The sequence below is a fragment of the Maniola hyperantus genome, chromosome 7 (genome assembly GCF_902806685.2).
Source record: "Maniola hyperantus chromosome 7, iAphHyp1.2, whole genome shotgun sequence".
NCBI classification, from domain to species: domain Eukaryota; kingdom Metazoa; phylum Arthropoda; class Insecta; order Lepidoptera; family Nymphalidae; genus Maniola; species Maniola hyperantus.
Genome location: NC_048542.1, coordinates 893,612 through 917,347, shown reverse-complemented (window position 1 = coordinate 917,347; position 23,736 = coordinate 893,612). Strand labels below are relative to the sequence as shown.

The following is a 23,736-nucleotide window of genomic DNA, read 5'->3' as shown; positions in this document are numbered from 1 at the left end:
CCCGATCCGTCCAGTAGTTTGAGCTGTGCGTTGATAGATCAGTCAGTCAGTCAGCTTTTCCTTTTATATATTTAGATTTGCCTATTTTTATACGTACCTACTATACAAAAATTGACAGTGACTCTACAATTATCATTAGCTGATCATATTAGTAGCAATACGTGACATAGGTAAATACTAGGTCACCTTGAATTATTGCTGTATCTTACAATGCAGTCTTATGATTCATACTCGATATCTAATTATTGGCCTTTGTATCTCCGTATGTTGCATCTTATCTCAATTGTCAGAAATTTAATTATCATAAATTAACATTTTATTGTGAAGTCATGGGGATAGTTATAAATAACACAAAGTAATAAATAAAAAACTTTATTATATACATTAAATTATATTGTCCAAAACAATTTTTAATCGTAATAAAACTTCTGTTATTGAAGCCGACATAACGTTTGGTGTGGCCAAACTTATAATTGAATACATAATTCACAATATTTATAATTATGATCAGCCTTTTGCTTTTCAGATCTTACACTCGACGAGGCTTGCTGAATCACGCGGAATGTATATTAATTTAAATGTTTTCACATTTTTCGTCCTGATCGGGAATTTGTTTAGTCGTGCATTCTGTTAAAAGTTAGCAAGCATATCTTCATAACAGTATAGGAATCATTAAGGTTACTGTGAAAGTAACGCGAGTCAATAATGGCATGTACTCTGTCGCGTCAGCGCCTAACGCCTAGTGGTCTTCGACTTCCTGCTCGTGCTCCTCGTCGAACTCGGCGTCCTCGTCGGCGGTCGCCTCCTGGTACTGCTGGTACTCGGAGACCAGGTCGTTCATGTTGCTCTCGGCCTCGGTGAACTCCATCTCGTCCATGCCCTCGCCGGTGTACCAATGCAAGAAAGCCTTGCGCCTGAACATGGCGGTGAACTGCTCCGAGATGCGCTTGAACAGCTCCTGGATGGCGGTGGAATTGCCGATGAAGGTGGCGGCCATCTTGAGCCCGCGGGGCGGGATGTCGCACACGGCGGTCTTCACGTTGTTGGGGATCCATTCCACGAAGTAGGACGAGTTCTTGTTCTGGATGTTGAGCATCTGCTCGTCCACCTCCTTCATGGACATGCGGCCGCGGAAGATGGCGGCCACGGTGAGGTAGCGGCCGTGGCGCGGGTCGCACGCCGCCATCATGTTCTTGGCGTCGAACATCTGTTGAGTGAGCTCGGGCACGGTGAGGGCGCGGTACTGTCTGCTGCCACGGGACGTGAGGGGAGCGAATCCGGGCATGAAGAAGTGGAGACGTGGGAAAGGTACCATGTTTACTGCTAATTTTCGAAGATCTGCGTTGAGTTGACCGGGGAACCTAAGGCAAGTTGTGACACCTGACATTGTAAGAGAGACTAAATGGTTGAGATCTCCGTAGGTGGGTGTGGAGAGTTTGAGCGTCCTGAAGCAGATGTCATATAGAGCCTCGTTGTCGATACAATAGGTTTCGTCTGTGTTTTCTACGAGCTGGTGAACTGAGAGAGTCGCGTTGTAAGGTTCCACTACTGTGTCTGATACTTTGGGTGAGGGGACGACTGAGTATGTGTTCATTATTCTGTCGGGGTATTCTTCACGAATTTTGGAAATTAGAAGAGTTCCCATACCGGAGCCGGTACCGCCACCGAGGGAGTGTGTGAGTTGGAAGCCCTGTAGGCAATCGCATGATTCTGATTCTTTGCGTACTACGTCAAGGACCGAGTCGACGAGCTCAGCGCCCTCTGTGTAGTGTCCCTTGGCCCAGTTGTTGCCGGCGCCCGACTGCCCGAAGACGAAGTTGTCGGGGCGGAAGATCTGTCCGAAAGGTCCCGAGCGGACAGAGTCCATGGTGCCGGGCTCCAAGTCGACCAGGATGGCGCGGGGCACGTACTTGCCGCCGGAAGCCTCATTGTAGTACACGTTGATGCGTTCCAGCTGCAAGTCGGAGTCGCCATGGTAGGCGCCGGTGGGGTCGATGCCGTGCTCGTCCGAGATGATCTCCCAGAACTGTGGAAGAAGAAAAGTTAATTAGTCAACAGAATATCTAACGTTAGCTTAAGTGCACTTGCTTTTGCATATATTATGTAGTTCTTTCAGAACGTAGTCACAGTAATTTTGGTATCCTGAATGTTCATTGACAGAACAGAGTAACTTCCCTAACGAAATCTTCCAAGAGGAATACATGTTTTATCATTTAATTGCGAGCAGCTCTGATATTATAAGTGGATCTGGGGGCATTATTTCAAATGGCAGGGCACGACGACAATAAAGCTCAATGAACCATCTCGTAAATGGCCGACAGGATGCATAATACATCTTTAATGAGTACTACAGTTTGAGTACAGTGAATTACGCAAGCTGTTCGCATGACTTATGGAGGTGTACACAATAAAGTCGCCTTGGCGACGGGCGACGCCCACGTCTCCTCCGTATTGGGCTGATCTCTCCTTATAAGTAGTGAACGTATAGTACCAGTGCGTTTAACCAACTTATTAGCATTCGAATGTCTTTTCGAATCTTTAAAAGCCCTGGCCCAATTGCACGAGGCGCCATATGGTCAGAAATTTGCCTCTGTAATTGCATTTGCATAACTCTGTATAGGCAAATGTGGATGTAATGAAAACCGCTGTTCTCAATTGGTTAAATAGTTGACACATGAATGAAAATGATGAAGTAATCCTTGACAATAATACAGAGGCCACGAGTAGCTCGCCGGCCGATCGGAAAACATTAAAATTCAACATTATGCTCGTGACGATAAGAGTGATGTCATCCCTGTAGGCTGTAGTGTAGGTGTAGATGTGTGGGTAAGAGCTATAAGCGTTCGACAACGCCTTATATGAGAAAATGACTAATATGGTCGCCGGCTTTTGGCTCAGGGTTTCGAGATTCAAAGAATCAGCGTGTATTGCTAATCAACAAGTGCCTTGCACTTTTATAAACATATTTCTTCCAGCAAATTTATTTGCCTTGTTAGTCATTAGTTTAACTCCATTAAGCATATAAATAAACTTGAAATAGTTACAGGCCTAATGATTCGGGCTGTTAAATAAAACATTCGAGTGATAATGAAACGAAAATTCCTCGACAACAAATTTATTTTGGCAATATTATTGATGATAAGTTTTTGACAGTTAATTAAACAAAAGAACGGGACACGAGTATACTTTCGAAAAATGTCAGTGAAGACAATTTTAGTTTTAATAAAAAGTGAAAGGCGATCGGTTCGATTATGCGAGAGCCGAGAGCTGGACTTTCTTGGTAACTAGACACAGATAAGCAGACGCGATGAAAGTGTGCGAACCGAGAAATGATTGTGCCACTTGCGGGGAAACTGAACGTTGAACATGCACAATGGCTGTTGGTACTACGAAAGGTTTTATGGCACTACAAACCGCCGTTTTCGTTTCACGATTTCTAAATAAAAGTCATCGTAAATCTCGTAAATATTAAATAGGTAGTTTTGCTAGCACCTAGATGCCATGTCAAAGTGCCTATCCACTATATCTTTTTTCAAAATCATTATCTTTTTTTAACTTCGTATCGGCTTGAATTACAATACTAAGTCCAAACTTGAAGCAAACTTATTTAATCATATAGTTCGCGATCAACACGTTTGCCTATATTTGTATTACCCAAGACTAGATGCAACTATATCATACGGCTAAAATTAATTACCATTTATCTACACAGAGGATTCAACCTCTAGTGGTGGTCTGTGTATATCTATGATAGCAACATTAGTATTTGTCATGAAGTGTATTCTTTTTTTACAATTTAACAAAATAAACAAAAATTTAGTAAACTAATCAACAGATTAAAGATAAGATTGATCATTAATATAAGACGTTCTACTTTATTTCTAATTGGCTGACATATTCTTTAAAGACCATAATTTACAGATTTAGCAAAAGTACCAGAAATATTGCCAGGCAACCCGCATCTTCGTCCGCGTGTTTTAAGATTTAAACAATCCCGTAGGGACTCTTTGGTTTTCCGGGATAAGAAGTAGCCTTTGTCACTCTTATAATAAGGGTACTGATCATAATATCCTTATTCCTGTCCGTTACGTAAATGAACAAAGATTTGAAGAAAATGTAGAAGAAAAAATACAACGAAAAGCTTGTAAGTTTTATAAACGGATTTGACAGGCAACAAGTTTATCTCGGAAGTAACTCCGAACTAGGCCACCGCAGTTTCGTGTATAGGAAGTATAAATTCAGAAATAACTCACGGTTAAAGAGGCAGATCTTTAACGGTCCCATAGATATGGCTAAGTGGTGTGCACTATGGCTATTGGATGGTTATTTTCAACTGCGGGCGTCGACCGAGAGGTGATTGACCTCATCGGGTGTGGGGATTTGATAAGATAATTCAATTCTAGTTTTGCGAAATTTTATGTGATAAACGGTATATTTAGGTACTTTAATAGCATACAATACTTTTAAGGCTAATTAGTTTGGAGCTTGGTAATTTATAAACTCAGAATATAGAACAAAAATTGAAGTGTCTGAATGTTTGAACGGGCTAATCTTCGGAACAGCTGAACCTATTTTGACGGGACTTTCACAAAAGTAGACGATTTACCAAGAAGTAACATAGGCTTCTTTACTAACCAACTTTTAAAACAGGGTGTTAATCTACCTACGCGTATGTAAGTACACCGAAATGTCCGAGATTTCTGAACCGATTTGCGTAATTTTTTTTAATCGATGCAGAATGTTTGTGGCATTGTCCCATACAAAAACTTAGATTCCAACTCCTCAATCCTGATGCTGCAGGGGACCTGGCCACCAAAACTCATGGGATTTAAGAAACTGTCGGTTATAAATTGATATTGGAGGTACGTACCAAGTAAAGACTTTTTGAACTCGAGGACCCAATTCCTCAGCCCTGATGATGTAACGAATTGCATTCCTAAATCCCATTCGCAAATTTGGTACTGCATTATTGCATCTCCGGACTACTATGGATTCGTCATGGAAAATCAAAAGTTTCCACGGGATTTTTAAAAACCTAAATCCACGTGGGTGAAGCCCCGGGGATCAGCTAGTAAATAAATATATTGTATGTATTGGTCATTGGAATGCCAAAAATCAACATAACTACCTACCTAGCATAAAAAAGTTATTACAGTTTGCCACTATAATATTGAGTCACGGAAAAACTATATCTGTTTCCAGAGTTCATTTTGTTTATAATATCTGATGACACCATTCGTTGTTCCAAGTCGGCCATTACGTGCTCAAATTATAATTTGTTACCTATTTGGTTCACTGTTCGGAAGGCCTCCGTCACCGTTTCGACCAATTTCATCTAACGATGGATCCAAACAATGGACCGAAATGGCTATGAATTTTTCTAGTCTGATGATTGCAAATTACTGTGTACATGTGTGCCTACAGATTTATGGCTTTAAATTGCTGTATTTACTAGATTCTACACGTAAATTCTTCGGCGTTTTGCGTTGAGTGAAATTCTGTCGCCATTTATTGGAGTACTTTTGAAATTCATTGAGGTTATTTTAAAAAGTGCTGAAGCACAAGCAATTAAAAATATTTTTTTAATCATTCGGTTTCATATACCGTTTCTCATATTCAATGTTTTGACATACACGAGATAATTAATCTATGGTTTTTGAATTGTGAAGTAGACCTAATCCTAATCTAACCTTGGTTCTATCTAGGTATGTTTTAAAAGGAACATAATGCCTGTAGCGCATGTAATATGATCTTCCAAATTTCAATTCCCAATCTACCTATCTTAGGCCCGGTATCCACCTAAGCGGAGAGGAGAAGAGATGCGTTCAATCGACCAATCAGATTCAAAATAGATGACGTGAAAAAATTATCACGTCATTTTTAAAAATCGATATGGTTTACTGTATACATCTCTTTGCTCCAATTAGGTGGATACCGGGCCTAATGCGTAGGTACAGCTTCTGTATTTTCATTTTTCTGTATGACTCTTAAAATTGACTCAACTGTTTCAACTCCGTACTCTTTCTAACAATAAGTTGAAACATTCACGCCTTTCCGACATTGAAATTCCAATCCGAGACGTCTCAATTCTCAAGTGACTCACATTCCGAGAAAGGTTATTCTAAGTACGTACTTGCATTATAATAACGCAGCAGTTACTTCAACTTTCTACGCGTAGATATTATAATAATATTATAATCTGTTTTATAATAAGTAGGTTGAAAATATCTTGGTACTTTCAATACTTTCCTACATTAAATTTTATTAACTTCGAAAGTTTCATTTACCGTTCGAAAATTGTCAAGCCAACCAATTATAACAATTATTTCAAAGCTGATATATTTAAGAAAAGATAATATCAGGAAGACAGAATCAAGACCGGGAGCCGCAGCAGAAACAGCTTGCCTCTCTTATAGAGAGTTACATTTTTGTGCCGTTTGCCGTGGAGACCCTGGGGCCATGGAGTCTTAGTGCTAAAAAAATCACGTGACATTTCACCGCGATTAATAGCCACATCTGGTGACAGAAGGGCTGGCTCATTTTTTGCGCAACGGATCAGCCTGGCTGTCCAGCGCGGAAATGCAGCCAGTATTCTTGGCACCATTCCACGCGGTCATGATTTATATAGTAATAGACTTGATAACTTAATAAGTACTTCTTCACACAGTTTGAGTAGAACAATAAACTTAATATTCTGTTTAAAAAAAAAGTACTAATTATATTTCATCCATTTTTAGAAAAGATATATTTTCAAAATGATAATCATCCGACAGTTAAATCAATTATTATCATCCATATCAAACAATTATCCCGTAACAGTCTCAATTTCATAGTTCAGAATTCCATTTGGACTTGATGTTGATTGTTGATTTGCGATTTGAGCTGAACGTAAAAAGTTTCGGTTTTATTATAGACACTTATCGACTTCCTCCGTGTGTACTACACAAATTTTGAAACATTTATTTACCCTCTTTAGGGGTTTAATTTCAAGAATCCTTTTTTAGCGGATGTTTACGTTATAATAGCTATCTGTGTACAGTTCTTGCAATTCACGAAGGCGAGTGGCTCATGCTTGTGTTTAAGTCGTATCGGTATAAGTAACGTACACTGAATGTGTGTGCGTTATGAATCAGCGCTTGTTCGCGCGACTGATTGGTCGTGGATTGGTCCGACATGCACGCACACTTACGCAATGTCTGTGTATCTGACGTAACCACAAGTAAAGTCCACTCGCCTTCGTGTATTGCAAGAACTGTACCAAATATCAGCCCCATCCGTCCTGTAATTTGAGCTGTGCGTTGATAGATCAGTCAGTCATTCACCTTTTTTTATATAAATATTTAGACAAATTCAAAGCGGTAATACAATTAAATCTAGATGAAAACTAGAATATGTAGTTGTAGGTATCTGCAGCAATTAAAATCGATATAATTATGGTATCAGCTAGAAAGTGTTATCGTGCTCGATACAGATCTGCCGCAGTCGGATATGCATGCAAATTGGTTTTCGCCTGCAGTTGCTGCCTACTCGCTACCTGGATCAAATGGGAAAGCGGGCGGTGTTGCGGAAAGCGGATTACCTACACTGAAATTGGGGTAAATTGGCCGTGAATTTGGCTTACGAAATCAGAATAAGTTATCGGTTTTTTGATTTGGTAGAGTGAGTGGGTTTACCTACCATTTGCTTGTTAGTTTTTTTTTGTATCACGCACTTCCCTCCTTATATCCAACCATTGAGATAAGTAATATATTCTCACATATTAAAAAGTTTTATATTCTCATCCATACTAATATTATAAATGCGAAAGTGTGTCTGGCTGTCTGCTAGCTTTTCACGACTCAACAGTTTAACCAATTTTGATGACATTTGGTACGGGGTTAGCTTACATCCCGGGGAAGGACATAGGTTACTTTTTATCCAGGTTAGTAAATCAGTTTGAGTTTAGTACCCAATTTGAATAAAATGATTTGATTTGATTTGGTTAAGTATGCTGAGATTTTTTTTAAATGGATGTTGGATCGTTTTCGGAGACCTTAGCTGATTGTATGAAAACGTTAAATGATCAGAGGAAAGACCTGGATTTGGTAGTAATTTTCATGTTCTTGAAAACTAAAGCGCAGCCTAAAAGATAGAAGCACTAGCCTATAATTACACGCAAAATTAAGTTCTTGAGAAGGAAATAAAATAAACTATTTGTTGCAACGTAATATCATATGATGTGTATAACAAGCTACTATAACAACATAATTAAAAGATAAACGATTACACAAATGAATTAAGATCAAAATGCAAAAAAAATATTTGTGGAGCCCAATTTCAACCATTACCAACTACCTAATAGCTAACTGGGCTACCCAAAAACTAAAAATATGCCCTTTTAGTTGCCGAATGTGATATTTTGTTTGTAAAAATTGTTTTAATCAGTTTTTTAATTTGATAGAAAAATTGTTCAATGAAAAAAACAAAATAATTTCTACTTTTTGATCGATAATACTTTGACAATAACAACTCGTAAATAAGTGAGTATATATAATACGTACATTAAACCCTGAATGATATAATTCGATAAAAACGAATTGCCAAAGCAACTAAGATGAGTCAGCGCCAATTTTGGACATTATTGATTTTCTTAAGGTGGGTCTACACTAGACGAACCGAGCACGAGCGAAGCACACGCGGAGCCGTTCTTGGCTTCGTCGTTCGCGGCGTCAAGTGTGGACGTACAACGAACCTACAACGATCACAGTCCCCGAGCGCGAAGCAAATCCCTTTGTGTTCGTCAAAAAACCGACAACAGGCGGAACGCAGCCGAGCACGAACGAAATGCTCGCAGCGCGCTCGTTCGAAGCTTTTCAGTCGGTCCACACTAGCTAGACGAATTGTGTTCGGCTCGTGCTCGGTTCGCCTAGCGTAGACCCTCCCTTACAAGTTTTAGGAGGCTCAAAGTTTCTCAATCTTAACACCGCGTTTACACCAAGGTCTAAAATCAGTACCTATCCTAATTCCTAATCTTAATCCTAATATCTTATTAATATTATAAATGTGAAAGTGTGGATGTTTGGATGTTTGTTACTCAATCACGCAAAAACGGCTGAACGGAATTGGATGATGCAGATAGATTATACCTTGGATTAACACATAGGCTTCTTTTTATCCCGGAAAATCAAAGCGTTCCCGGGGGATTTTGAAAAATGTAAATCCACGTGGACTAAGTGGCGGCATCAGATAGTTCTACAATAATTATTGTAGTAAGTAGGTATGCATTGCTGACATTTTTTGTTTAGACCAAAAACAAGATGTGTCGGTTGGTTTTTAGGGTTCCGTACCTCAAAAGGAAAAAAGGAACAGTTATAGGATAACTTCGTTGTCTGTCTGTCCGTCGTGTCTGTCAAGCAAACCTATAGAGTAATAGGTAGGTACTTCTCGTTGACTTAGAATCATGTAATTTGGTAGGTAGTAGGTAGGTCTTATAGCAGACAAAAGGGGGGTATCATAAGAATGCGCTTTACTTGTACATTCTAAAACAGATTTACTTACTTTTAGGCATAATAGTTTTTTGATTTATCGTGCAAAATGTCGATAAAATACGATTGTAGTACGGAACCGTCAGTGTACAAGTCTGACTCGCACTTGGCCGGTTTTTTTTTGGGGACAAGCAATTAGCACAAAAGCCAACCTAAATAAAGTTAAACAATAAAATGTAATGATATACCCTAATATTATTGTTATAGTACCTTTATACATCCCCCAGTCCCCACCCCAATGTTCTGGTCCGCGCGTTGCGTGTAGGGGTGGTATAAAACCGCCATTTTCCCACCCCCTTCCTAACCTCATTGCGTGTGTTACATTTCAAAATCGGCACAAACTCACCCATTTCCCAACCGGAACTACGGTATGCAGTACAGAGCCAATTTTTTCACCTACTTTCTCTAAGACTAAGGAATAATTATTATCTTATTAAAAAAGTGTGCGGAATTTAAATACTTATTGTAGTTACTTGAGTAGTTACCTTGTTGGTGATAATGGTATTCTTATGGCAAGAATTTTCCAGAACCATTATCATATTATGTTAACATTTCCACGTAACTAAAAACCGTTACGCGGCGCCGGTATGCTAACTTCAAACGCTATGCTACGTAAGCTACCTATTTTCGTAGATTTATCTGTTAGAATTGTCAAAAAACATGGCACTTACTTTAGCTCCGATCTGGTTTCCGCACTGGCCGGCTTGGAGATGCACGATTTCCCTCATTTTGTATTATTAAATTGCAATAAATTACTTAAACACTAAACACGTGACTCTCGCACAACACTGCTCGGTTATTTGATCAGAAGTCGGCTCTGCGAGTATTTTTGAGGCCAGCTTCGCCTCCGCGCGTCGTCCATTTCCCGCGCTCTGATTGGTCGGCCATCTTGTCCACAGCTAACTTCACTGCATTACGAGACCTTATCGTACACCACTGCACATTCCACGATCGATATTCCTTATACGAGTATAGACTTTATTCCGTACGTACTAAAGACTACAGCTGTTTTGTACGTGTGTTTGAACTTTTGGAGTATTGTACCGATATGGCAAGATTCTACTTCATCTAAATATGGCGCGATTACTGCATTATTATTTTTAACGCAACGGGTTAGCTGTTTTGTTAAAGGGTCGGTGTTGAATGCGTTTTATTAAAAGTTTTTTGGTTCTGTTTTACATGCGTCGTCCCTTCGTTAGTTCACGCATTATTTTTAGACGATGAAAGCGAAATGAATGTTTACTTGGCTGACACGCCTAAATAGTAGCTTGTTTTTATTAAAATTACTGTTGTATTAGTAAATTCCTGTTTTATGTCACGTTTGAAGAATTGCCCCACATTTGCTTGCGTTGTTGTCATGTAAACATTTGGAGAAAACGAATGGGGATAGGGCTCGTGGTTGATAACCAAGGGCAGACAAAATAGTCGGTGACAGCAGGGAATAAATTCGGCAAAAAGCTCAGTGGTGGCGCTCGGTGGGCTTCTTCTCTGACCGGCGCGTTTAAAACCCTCGTAGCTTTAGTTTATGCTTGCGTATATACCTATAAACGTAATTCATTATTATCATCATTAATTAGTAGATTCATGAATTATTATGTAGGTAATTCTATTGCCGCTATAACAACAAACTTCAAAATTTCGTCATGAAAATTAAAAAAATTAAAAAGTGTCATTTCCTGTACGATGGCACGGAACCCGTCGCGAGTGAATCCGACTCGCACTTGACCAATTTTTTATTAATGAAATACTTTGACTTTGACTTCGACTGCACATTTTTGCGTTTAAGAACTGGGCCTATTATAATATACCTAGCGGCATCTCAGTGAATTTAGGAGTTCTTGTACCTAAGAATAGGTATTTCCTCGATGGCCGAGCCTTCTCAGGCCTCAGCAACAACGGAGGCGTATGCTAATGATGTGCTCAACCTCAGTGGACGATAGGTAGGTAGGTAGAGGTACTCACCAAAACGGGTACCAGATGGTGATTCTATACAAACAATAAATCTGACTTATTTGACGTTTATTGGTTATCGCCTTTTCTTTTATGACAAAATGGCGAATTGTATGATATGCGTATATCCTAAACATACTTAAACACGTATATCTAATCTATATTATAATAAAGTAGATGTGGCAGATGTTCATCAGATCTTTACCAAAATATGAGTAGTCTTGACTGATCTATCAACGCACAGCTCAAACTACTGGACGGATCGGGCTGAAATTTGGCATGCAGATAGCTCTTATTATGAGTTAGGCATCCGCTGTGAAAGAATTTTTGAAAATTCTACCCCTAAGGGGGTGAAATTTTATTTTATTTTATTAAGCCTTTATTTATTTCCTTATATCTTACATATTTTACTTATTTCTAAACTTAACTATTACATTTTTGTTTCTTAACCTAATATAGTAGGTATGTTGTACTTGTACTATGATATAATATGCTACAATTTTATAGAGTTCCCTCATTGGGTATAGGCCGCCTCCCCCAGTTTCTGCCAGTTAACTTTATCTTTTGCATTCTTTATCCAGTTTTTACCCGCTATGGGTAGGTATCAAATCGTCACACCAGCGTGACCTTGGTCTTCCCACTCGTGTTTTTCCTGAAAGGGGGTGAAATAGGGGTTTGAAATTTGTGTAGTCCACGCGGACGAAGTCGCGAGCATAAGCTAGTCCCACATAAATTTGGTGAAGTATATCCTTTCAAATAAATCGGTCCAGGCGTCTTCAAGTTATCGGGGAACATACATTAAAAAAAAAAGATTCCGATGAATTGAGAACCTCCTTTTTTGAAGTCGGTTAAAAATAGGTTAATGAACACATGAGCAATAAACTCTAGGTACTCTTTAAGGAAAATAATAAAATATGTACCTACTTAGTTGCAGTAGCTATGTCAAGGACAATCTGTTTTATAGTTAAATGCTAACTTATATCCATGTGGTAATATTATGATGAGTTTAATTTCTAAGAAAATCATCTAAGTAAGGTTTTCTGACTCGACCCATGCGGCATGCAGAATTCATAGGACTCCATCGATCGGTGTAGACTGTAGGTACAGAGCACATAAACTTCATGCAGGTTTTCAGGTAATCCTTAAGTAAAGAACTAATTTCGCATTGCAACGCAACGCAACGCATCGTATCGCATTGCGTCGCAACGCAACGCAGTTCATCGCAACAACGCAACGCATCGCATCGCAACACATCGCAACGTATGGCATCGCATCGCATCACAACTTTTATACAATACAAACCTTGTCCTGACAATAATTACGAACACAAAAAAAGAATTATTCAATTAACTAGCTTCTGCCCGCGGCTTCGCCCGCGTGGCCTACAGGAAACAAATGGCATTTTTTTTCAGAAACAAACATTATAACATCAGGACACGCACTCTGAACAGCACCGAATAACACATATATAACCTTCCAACCCCCATTTCACTCCTTTAGGGGGGAGGGGGGGGGGATTTCTCATAGTCGTTTCTTAGCTGACACCTAACCTCAATAATTAAAACTTTCCCATACAAACTTACATCCCCTATTTTACCACCCTTATGGGCAAATTTTCCAAAAATCCTGAAACACGTATTTCTTCATTTGTGACCGAAAACCCAAATACCAATTTTCATGCAAATAACTTGACAAATGACGGACTTTCATACAAACTTCCATCCCCCATTTAACCCACTTAGGGGTGGAATTTCGAAAAATCCTTTCTTAGTGGATACCTACTCTTCACAAAGAATAGACCCTCCAAATTTCATGTCTTTGGGACCAGCGGTTTAGGCTGTGCGTTGATATCTATGTCAGTCAGTCAGTCAGTCAGTATCAGGACTTTGAATTTTATATATATAGATTGGAGCAGCTGTGATTCGAATTCATGCACGTACGTACCTACATTTCGAGAATTCATTTTTTGGGATCGAACTCCGACGTCCTCCCGAATAAGTTTACCTAAAGTTTTAACCACTAGGCTATCACCGCTTTCAGCTATTCGAACATACGGAACCCTAAAAAAAATTTTACGAGCATCCATAGGTGGTTTAATTCATAACACCCAGTAGTAAAAGCAATCAGGCCAATCTGCATAACAATCCGTCACCGTGTCTCATTGAGCGCGTGGGAGGCAGTACCTACACAATCTGGCATCTCACACATGGGCAATGCCGTCAAGGTCTGCTGATTGTTCCTCTTCACTTCCTTACTCTTCGCCGTCACGATGCGCAGCCATATGTCCTAATAAAGATTATTAGTGTCTAACTGATAGCGGCGCTGGCTGTCATGTTCTACCTATTCCTTGAATAGAATTTTTGAAAATCATTTCTTTTTCGTTCTTATACGTTACTATAGCGGATACCCGGGTGTGGGCTACTACGCTAAAAAAGCATCTGCTCAATGTTTTTTTGTCTTATCTATCTTCGCGCTATTGTCCGCAATTGCCAGACCTTCGTTATTTTATAAAAGCTGAAAGTTTCTCTGCGTATTGTCGTATTGTCTCCAACCCAGGGAGAAACGGAGCGACTATGAAGACGTGTGGATCGTGGTGGCTCTGCCAAAGGTGTAAAATCTAAACGTTATTTTTTTTAATATATTCTTCGGAATAGTACTAGAAATCACGTCATCCGTTGCCGGACACTTAGTATAGTGGCAACCCCCTGCCAGACGCCCTAAAGCTAGTTTACGAAGGTCTGGCCGGCGCGGGCTCTTTCTTAGTCCATTTAGATTGTAGACTTGATGATCTTGGCTTAGGATACAATAATAACCGCGGTAGACCAAACTTGTTAGGAGAAAGGAAAAAAATTGTTTATGGGGATAAACACAAAAATGAACTTTTAAAAACAAAACTCTGCAATACTTAGTAAGTACTTTAAGTTATTAAATGCAAAAGGCAGTGTTTATGAGGTTCTCGTTACGTGATGTGATTATTACTTGTGACCTTCTTCGAAAAAGGTGGGAGCAACTTTTTATGCAAGACCGTGCATAACATTGTAATGTACGAATTTAATTTACTTAGCCATTTTTTACCCACTACCCAGACGCGCCCCACTATTGTTCGTGCGGGGAAACTACGGGTGCAGAGAATGACCTTTACCTAATTTATCTTCTTGTGCGTGTGCCCACATCGCTGATCGGTGGGTTACAACTTAAGATAGAACTCACACTCTAACAGCACATAGCACATTTGCATTGTAACTGATTTGGGATAAAGAGTGAGGTGCGTTACCATGGATTGAACTATCTATAGGTACCGTGATTTACACGACCCATGAAAGGGTTGTTCCGTATTCATCCTATGACGTCTCATCCCAACGCTTTGCGTCGTAAAGGCGTCGTCTTTGGTTGTCCTTCCTTCTACAGGTCCATCCGTTTAACCGTTTTTGACGAAATTTGGTACAGAGATAGCTTGTATCCCAGGGAATGACATACTGTTGCCCCAAAAAATAAAAGAGTTCCCACGCGATTTTCAAAAACCTAAATCCACGCCGACGAAGAACGAATCATCATTTGGTACACAGCTAGCTTGCATCTAGGAGACGGATATAGGCTACTTTTTATCCTGGAAAATCAAGGACTTCCCATGTTATTTTTAAAAAACGCGAGCGTTATAAAGTTAGGTATTTTATATAATGAATATAAAAATAAATTTATATATAAATAAACACTTCATAACTTAAAGTTTACGTGAAAAATAAAAAACATTGCATCTTTATTTATATAGCCTTCCTGAATTTTATTTCCTCTGCCTTGAAAATAATTTAGTTAAACACGAAATGTCGTGGGCGAGTGCCAGTTTAATAAATTAAGTAGGTAAGTAGATCGGTTTATTAAATCATTGCCGAGTGATAACAATTGATTTTGGCAATTTATACCGTTCGTTAGGAAGGTGGCAGGCACACTGAATTACAAGTGGGTTTCAATGGGAGTGTGTACGTGTACTTATCGATGAGTGGTGGGTAGGTAATTGGATAGGTACAGGTACATAAGATACCTGCGCACAATATTGAGATGTCACCAAGAATGAACTTCATAGTCGCTGATCGCTCCTCCCAGTGTTGGGGACAATGCGCAGAGAAACTTTCAGCTTTTACAAATTAACGAAGTTCTAGCCCTCACAGGCTCTTGCACAACGAAAGCATCTATGACACTATTTGGTACCCCTACTTTATAGTTCTTACTTCATACCACATTTGTCGTGTTATATGATTTGTCAAACACGCTAAATAACTAGGATAACAACGACAAAATGTATACCTAGTTTTAAATTAATTTTTATTATAGTAATTAGTATTGTAGTATTATCGTTAACTGGCTTATGCTCGCGACTTCGTCCGCATGGACTACACAATTTTCAAACCTCTATTCCACCCCCTTAGGGGTTGAATTTTCAAAAATATTATATTACTTATTTAGCGGATGCCTACGGCATAATAGCTATCTGCATGACAAACGTCCGATCCATCCAGTAGTTTGAGCTCTGCATTGATAGATCAGTCAGTCAGTCAGTCAGTCAATCAGTCACCTTTTCCTTTTATATAGTTCATAGTTTATGATTCCGCGGCGTCACCCGGTTCAGGGTACCAGCTGAAAATGAGCGCTGTATGTTCTTGTACAACAAGGCATACAGCATAATGCTGAGCTGGGACCCTTTTTCAGGTTGTGCCATGTCATGATAGTTTGTTCCGGCGCTTCTTTTGCTTGAAGCGCGTTGGGCTTCAAGGAAAAGCTCAGGTGGAAGCTAAGTTGGGCTCAGGTGGAAGAAGCGCCGGAATAACCAGCTCTTAGTTTTAAGATGTGATGTGTGGCACAGTTTGGAAATTACTGTCTTTTCTTTCTTTCTTTCTGTATGTTATGTGAAGCAGGGGCAACTAGGTATGCATAGAAAACCTACATACCGTATATATTATACTGATTATAATTATTTTGAATTTTCCTTATTTATCACGAGTGTAGGATATGTGATCGCAGGGCGCAGTTAAAATTCGCACAAGTCCATAATCGCCGCGACCCCGATAGCGCGATTTCTCTGCCTTACACGGAAACCTACTCTTCCACTATGCTACCATGAGGTGAAGGGACACATCTAACCAAAACACAAATCGGAGAAAAAATTATCAAGATCTTTTGGGCCATTTTCCGTACCTCAAAATGAAAAAAGGAACCCTTACAGGATCACTTTGTTGCATGTCTGTCTGGGTTTCCGTTGACCTAGAATCATGAAATTTGGCAGGTACCTAGATAGGTGTTATAGCACAAGTAAAGGAAAAAATCCGAAAACCGTGAATTTGTGGTTACAACAAAAAAACATTAAAATGAACAAATAATTGGTATTTTCAATTTTCAAAGTAAGATAACTATACCAAGTGGGTTATAGTTATAATCATAATATGACAGGGCTTTACCAGTAGTATATTCTAAAACAGATTCTTTTTCTACCTTCAATAAAGAACCTATTGAAAAGCTTGTCAGGTAAACAAAATACAAATAAATTGATGCCGTATTTACCAGTACACCTCGACATCCAAAATTGAAGAGAATAAATTGTATTCGGGAGACGGTAATAGTGAATAGTGAAACCGACGCAGCACCGCGTCGCATTGCAGACCAGCCTGATGCCAATCGCAATCCTAATGATTGGCGCATGAAGCAAATCCTTGAACCTCTTTGCTGTTAGTATTTTTACTCGACAAAGACTGGAATTCTTTACCCTAGAAGCATTCCAACGGCTGGATTACGTACATAAAATTATAAAGATTGATCAATGAGGTGCCTACTTATCGGTTTTCTGAAAGCGTGTGATTGTTATTTATACTCACTCGGACACCATTTACAAATTTTTGCAAGGTCTACATCTCCTGAGGAGGACGACCTCCCAACTTATACAAGACTGCCACAAGGCTCTGCAAACTCTCGCCATGTCAAACGACATCACCCTAAGGTGGGTCAAAGGACATGATGGAGACCAGGGAAACGAGGCGGCAGACGCACTAGCACGAAAGGCTACGACACTGAAGGTGACAGGGCCAGAACCTATCGTACTCATACCCTTCAGTGAGTATAAAACCTGGTTGCATGAACTAACACTAAAAGAACATTCTAAACTATGGGCTAACACAACAGACTGCAGGCGCCAAAGAGGCTTTCCCCAACATAGACAAACGACAAACTAACATACTACTCCGCCTGGACAGAGGTAAACTTAGGAAGGTGGTGGGACTCATAACTAAACAAACACCTTTTCGTTATATGTGTCACCGACAGTCCTCTGTGCAGGGCCTGCATGGAGGTTGATGAAACACCGACGCACGTACTCCTGGAGTGCACGGGCGTAGCAGATCAACGCGAGCGCCATTTAGGTTCCCTTCACTCCATGAAGCCCTCGGCAACCTGGGCGGTCTGTTTGGCTTCTGGAGCGAGCTTGGATGGCTGGAGAGAAGACTTCGGCGGAGAGGGGCAATGCACGCACAACAGACGGAAACGTTTAAGTGCGGAAACCAGCCCAGAGCGAAGAAGAAGAAGATCTCCTGAGAAGAGGACGCATCGGCGTTCGGAGTGAAACTTATGTCGAGTAGGTATGTTTTGGACTTTGGAGGATCTGTGTGGTGCTGTGTGGTGATGGTGGTGCGTACCTATTGCTTGCTTAGTACCTAGTAGTTTGCTTTTCTTCATGAAGCAATGAGAGGGAGGGTGGTGTATTGCATGCTGCATGTCGCCCCATACAGATTTGTCTTTTTCAGCGTATTATAGCAAATTACGCTTGTGATTCCTTGTTTATTTATCATGGACTGCTTCTATATAGGTATATTTAGTCTCGGTACATTGCAATAAACAGATAAACCAAATTCCACCCAATTACAATATAGGTTGCATATAAATCAGAAAGCTTAAATTAGGTAATTATCCTTAGTTTTGGGGACTTTGGGAAGCCATGTTGGGCTCATATTATTGATTTCCCGACTCCCCAGTCGGGCGCTGGGCGCGCCGGTAAGGTGACTCATACAGGGATACCACGGTTTTTGTTCTGTCTGGAAAAAATAAAATAAAACTGGGACTGTAAGATATTGGAACTAGCACTGAAGATCCGATAGGCAGACCTTCTAATGTCAAGTACGGAGAAGGATAATGAAACGATTGTATTCTGCAGCGGAGTGTGTAATGGTTTTACCTATTTGACACTAGCTTATGCTCGCGACTTCGTCCGCGTGGACTACACAAATTTCAAAACCCTATTTCACCCCCTTAGGGGTTGAATTTTCAAAAATCCATTCATAACGAATGCCTGCGTCACAATAGCTATCTGCATGCCAAATTTTAGCCCGATCTGTCCAGTAGTTTGAGCTGTGCGTTGATAGATCAGTCAGTCAGTCAATCAGTCAGTTACCTTTCCCTTTTATATATTTAGACTTCTTATACCGGCAGTCGCATTGCAATAGAAATATCCTGGGTCGTGATCGTTACAATTGATTTGGTAGGTACTATGGACGATTAATGCGTGTCACCAGAACGCTAACAAAAACTTAGCGTTATTGTAAAGGCGCCCACTGACGATACGTCCATCAATCCAAATGGAGTGGACGTCTTCTTAAATCGTTTCGTGAATGTGAAACTGTTGGGCCGTGAAAAGCTAGCAGACATACAGACAGACAGACGACGTGACAGCGCGTACGTCCAAATGGAAGTATAGTCAATGTGCCTTTAATCTGGAGTACTTCCATTCGAAAGTATTCCATTTGGAAGCATTCGAAACAGACTCATCGTCAGTGGCTAGCTTTATACTATCTAAAACAAAGTGTTGAAAAAAATTAGTTTTTCAAGATGTAACGTGGTAGCCCTGGTGTGGTGACGTCATGCGACCCCCCCTCGGGGGGGGGGGGGGGGGGGGGGGTTTGGGGGTTGGAGTGAATTTGATAATGGACGGGAATGTATTGCTAAATACTTGTTACGAATGAGGACAAACTTGCACAAAGACGTTTACTTTTTTTTAATTTTAGGGTTCCGTACCTCAAAAGGAAAAACGGAACCCTTATAGGATCACTTTGTTGTCTGTCTGACCGTCTGTCTGTCAAAAAAACCTACAGGGTACTTCCCGTGGACCTACAATCATGAAATTTGGCAGATAGGTACATCTTATAGTGAATTTAGGGTTAGATCGCACGAAAAAAAAATTAAATTGTAGTCATGAACTAATATTAGTATTTTCAACTTTCGAAATGAGTGACTATATCGAGTGGGGTATCATATGAAAGGTCTTCACCTGTACATTTTAAAACAGTTTATTTTTAAGCATCAAAGTTTTTGAATTATCGTGCAAAATGTCAAAAAAATACGACTGTAATACGGAACCCTCGTCGCGCGAGCCTGACTCGCACTTGGCCGGTTTTTTTTTATTCAGATATAAATTAACCTTTGACTGCAATCTCACCTGGTGGAAAATGATGATGCAGTTCAAGACGGAAGCGGGCTAACCTGGAAGAGCTATGGCATTTTTAGGGTTCCGTAGCCAAATGGCAAAAAACGGAACCCTTATAGATTCGTCATGTCTGTTCAGTGTCTGTCTGTCTGTCCGTCCGTAATTCCGTATGTCATAGCCACTTTTCTCCGAAACTATGAGAGCTATACTGTTGAAACTTGGGAAGTAGATATACCTATTCTGTGAACCGCATTAAGATTATTAAACAAAAATTGAAAATAAAACAATAAATTTTGGGGTTCCCCATATTTAGAACTGAAACTAAAATTTTTTTTTCCTCAAACCCATAAGTGTGGGGTATCTATGGATAGGTCTTCAAAAATGATATTGAGGTTTCCAATATAATTTTTTTCTGAACTGAATAGTTTACGCGAGAGACACTTCCAAAGTGGTAAAATGTGTGTCCCCCCCCCTGTAACTTCTAAATAAAACTAAAAAAATATATGATGTACATATTTCCATGCAAACTTCCACCGAAAATTGGTTTGAACGAGATCTAGTAGGTGAGTAGTTTTTGATTTATCGTGCAAAATGTCGATAAAATACGATTGTACGACGGAACCCTCAGTGCGCGAGTTTGATTCGCTCTTGGCCGGTTTTTTATTAAACCCACATCCTCTTTTGTTTCTACACGGCATCGTACCGGAACGCTAAATCGCTAATCGCGGCACGGCTTTGCCGGTAGGGTTACCACTAACCACCCTACCGGCAAAACCTTTCTTCTACTTCCGTGCTAAGGGAGGCAATGGCTATGTTTCTAGCTTGCTTTTTAACTAATAAGTAATTGTTTGACTTCGGGATACGATAGCTTTGCGTGATTCACGAAACGAGCGTGCCTATAGTGGAATGCCGTGATTTGGAAAAACGAAAGCAAATTACATCTGTTACAGAAAAGTCAATTTTGATGACACATTTTTTCCATTAAGGTGGTTTACATCCAGCCGCGAAAATTCAAATTTTAGTTAGTTTTTCGAAAATAGTAGACTAATCATACATCGAAGGCTTAAGATAATGAGTTTTTCGGGCATAACATTTATGCATCTAGGTACATGTTTTTCCATAAAAACTTTGGTCAAAAATACTCATTTACTTCATATTTGTGCAAATCTGGGAAAATTCAGAAAATTATCTTTCAAGAATAAATATGAAGTAAATGAGTATTTTTGACCAAAGTTTTTATGGAAAAACATGTAGATGCAACAAATACTAAAAATTTCAAAATCTCCGCCACCTAAATTAAAAATAAATAAAAAGCGTTATTTCTTGTACAACGGTACGGAACCTTTCATGTGCGAGGGCGACTCGCACTTGACCGAAAGTAAGGAGCTCCGACTACGTAGCATAAGTCCAGTTTTTTCGAAAGCGTTTCAATATTCGAGCCTCAATAGCTCAACGGGTAAAGGAGTGGACTGAAAACCGAAAGGTCGACGGTTCAAACCCCGCCCATTGCACTTTAATTGTCGTACCTACTCCTAACTTGACGCTTAGTTGGAGAGGAAAGGGGAATATTAGTCATTTAACATGGCTAATATTCTTTTTAAAAAAATATGGGAGTACGGTATTTGACAACTAGTCAAATCAGTAACTTGTTATCAAACGTCAAAACGCGCGCTTAGTATGCGAGATCCTATGAAACAGCGGTGTGTGACGTCACAATCGTTTGACGTACTTTTTTACTTTAATCGATAATTTAAAATGGTTATCACACATAAACTAAAAAAGAACGTGGATCTTACGTATTTTGGAAGACCCTCTATTTATTAATCACTAAGAAAACATTTATTACTGACATAGTCAAATACCGTATATTGGGGGTCCCTCAATTTGGGGGACCACGCCGCTCTTTTAGCTTATTGTAGCTAACTTCCTAAGTAAAAGTCTAGATATACTGTAGTTAAGTATACTAGATGTGGCGGTGTAGGCGTTGGTTGGGGCGGACAGGCTGGGCCGCGTGAGTCAACGCCGTAGGTGCGGGTTCGACGCCGGGTGAAGTCATCAACCAGTCTGTGCGGCAATCAATGAACATGGCCTAATTTAGCATGTATGTGTATGTTGGGATGCTGTTACGCAATTTGCAATTTTAATTTCAAGTTAATTATTTGCGTGTGTTTGTGTGTTTGTTTGTTTGGTTGTTTTCTTGAAGTGAAAACTTCTTTAGACACTTTGGACAATTTTGGGATGGGGCACGTCACACACATGCTAATGTTAATGTGTATAAAATAAACTGATATTATGGTTTAATTCACTAATTATTAAATTTCATTTTTTTCAATTAATTTAAATATTTAAAATGTGTTTATGAACAAATATTGCTATTTTCAACTTTCAATGTAAACATACTGCACCAAGTGTGGTATCATATGAAAGGGCTTTACTTGTACATTCTAAAACAGATTTTTATTTATTTTTAGGCATAATAGTTTTGAAATAAAATTAAAGCACATTAAAATTTGGTTTCTTAAATTCTAAATCCACATGAACGAAGCCGCGGGCACCAACTATAGTAGTACTTATAACGAGTAATAATATTCGAAGGATTTGTATTTATGAATGAATTTTTCGCTGAAGGCATTGTTGCATTGAAGCTTTCTAAATGTCAACAACTCAACAAGGCAAGTAGGTATCCTTAAACTGCTTACAATAATGTCAACTATTGCTAACTTTATTTCTGTTATCAGAATTAACTTTATATTTTACTAGCTTATGCTCGCGACTTCGTCCACGTGGACTACACAAATTTCAAACCCCTATTTCACCCCCTTAAGGGTTGAATTTTCAATAATCCTTTCTTAGCTGATAGCTTATCTGCATGCCAACATTCAGCCCGACCCGTCCAGTAGTTTGAGCTGTGCGTTGATAGATCAGTAAGTCAGTCAGTCAGTCACCTTTTCCTTTTCTATCCTATTTAGATTTGTTTTTATTGCGGCAATAGTAATTACGTACACGTATAATACGTTCTACACACTCTGCGAAAATTTCAGTCTCTACCTCTTACTGTTTATGAGATAGGTATAACAGCCCGCTGACAGATAGACGGACGGACATTGAAGACTTACTAATAGGGTTCCAGTCCCCTTCAGGCACGGACCCTACAGTCAGTAAATTTCTTGTCAGTTGGTGTAAACACCAACGTGGTTTAGTGTAGGTACTCTGAAGCCATCGGCAATAGTAGCTGAACCGTAAACGGATTCAAATAGATCTATTTGAATGCAGTTTAGAAATTATTCACTTTATATTATGATTTATGACCCTTTTCAGCTAAGTCTAGATCAAATTATGTCTTGACAACGCAACATATGGATTTTTTGTTTTTAAGCTACTTATAGGGGCACCGACTTATTTTTATTTTTTTTATTTCGTGTTTGCCTTTAAAAATAATTGTTTTTTTTCTATTTAAGCTTTTTAGGGTTACGCATTTAGTAGGTAACTAAGCATTTCTTGTGGGAGGTTAATAGGTAATTTTAATTTAGAACTCGGTACTCGGTAGGTAGGTACTTTGAACAATTTATCTAACAGAATAATTATCGCTTTGTGATAATAATTAAATAATAGTTATCGTTATTATTCGTAACAAGAGGGGCCTTGTATCGATTGGTAGATTAAATAATCGTCGCCTGCTCGCCTGTCGCCTGTCGTCGACCTGGCGTGGGTGAAGTTTACTACCCTACAGAAAATTTTAATCAGAGAAGTAATGTTGCTTTATTATTATTATTCGACTAGTTGAGGCGCCCTGGTTAAGTCACG

The 23,736-nt window shown here is 39.5% G+C and overlaps 1 protein-coding gene across 1 annotated transcript; it reads right to left on the bottom strand.

The window, feature by feature from the left end:
• Positions 1-356: 356 nt before the first annotated feature.
• On the bottom strand, positions 357-10,357 carry LOC117984123 (tubulin beta-1 chain-like). Its single transcript, XM_034970776.2, has 2 exons — positions 10,196-10,357; positions 357-2,026 (listed from the first exon to the last, which is right to left on the bottom strand). Exons 1-2 carry the CDS (start codon positions 10,250-10,252, stop codon positions 740-742), a joined length of 1,344 nt encoding a protein of 447 aa, XP_034826667.1. The 5' UTR covers positions 10,253-10,357; the 3' UTR covers positions 357-739.
• Positions 10,358-23,736: the final 13,379 nt, after the last annotated feature.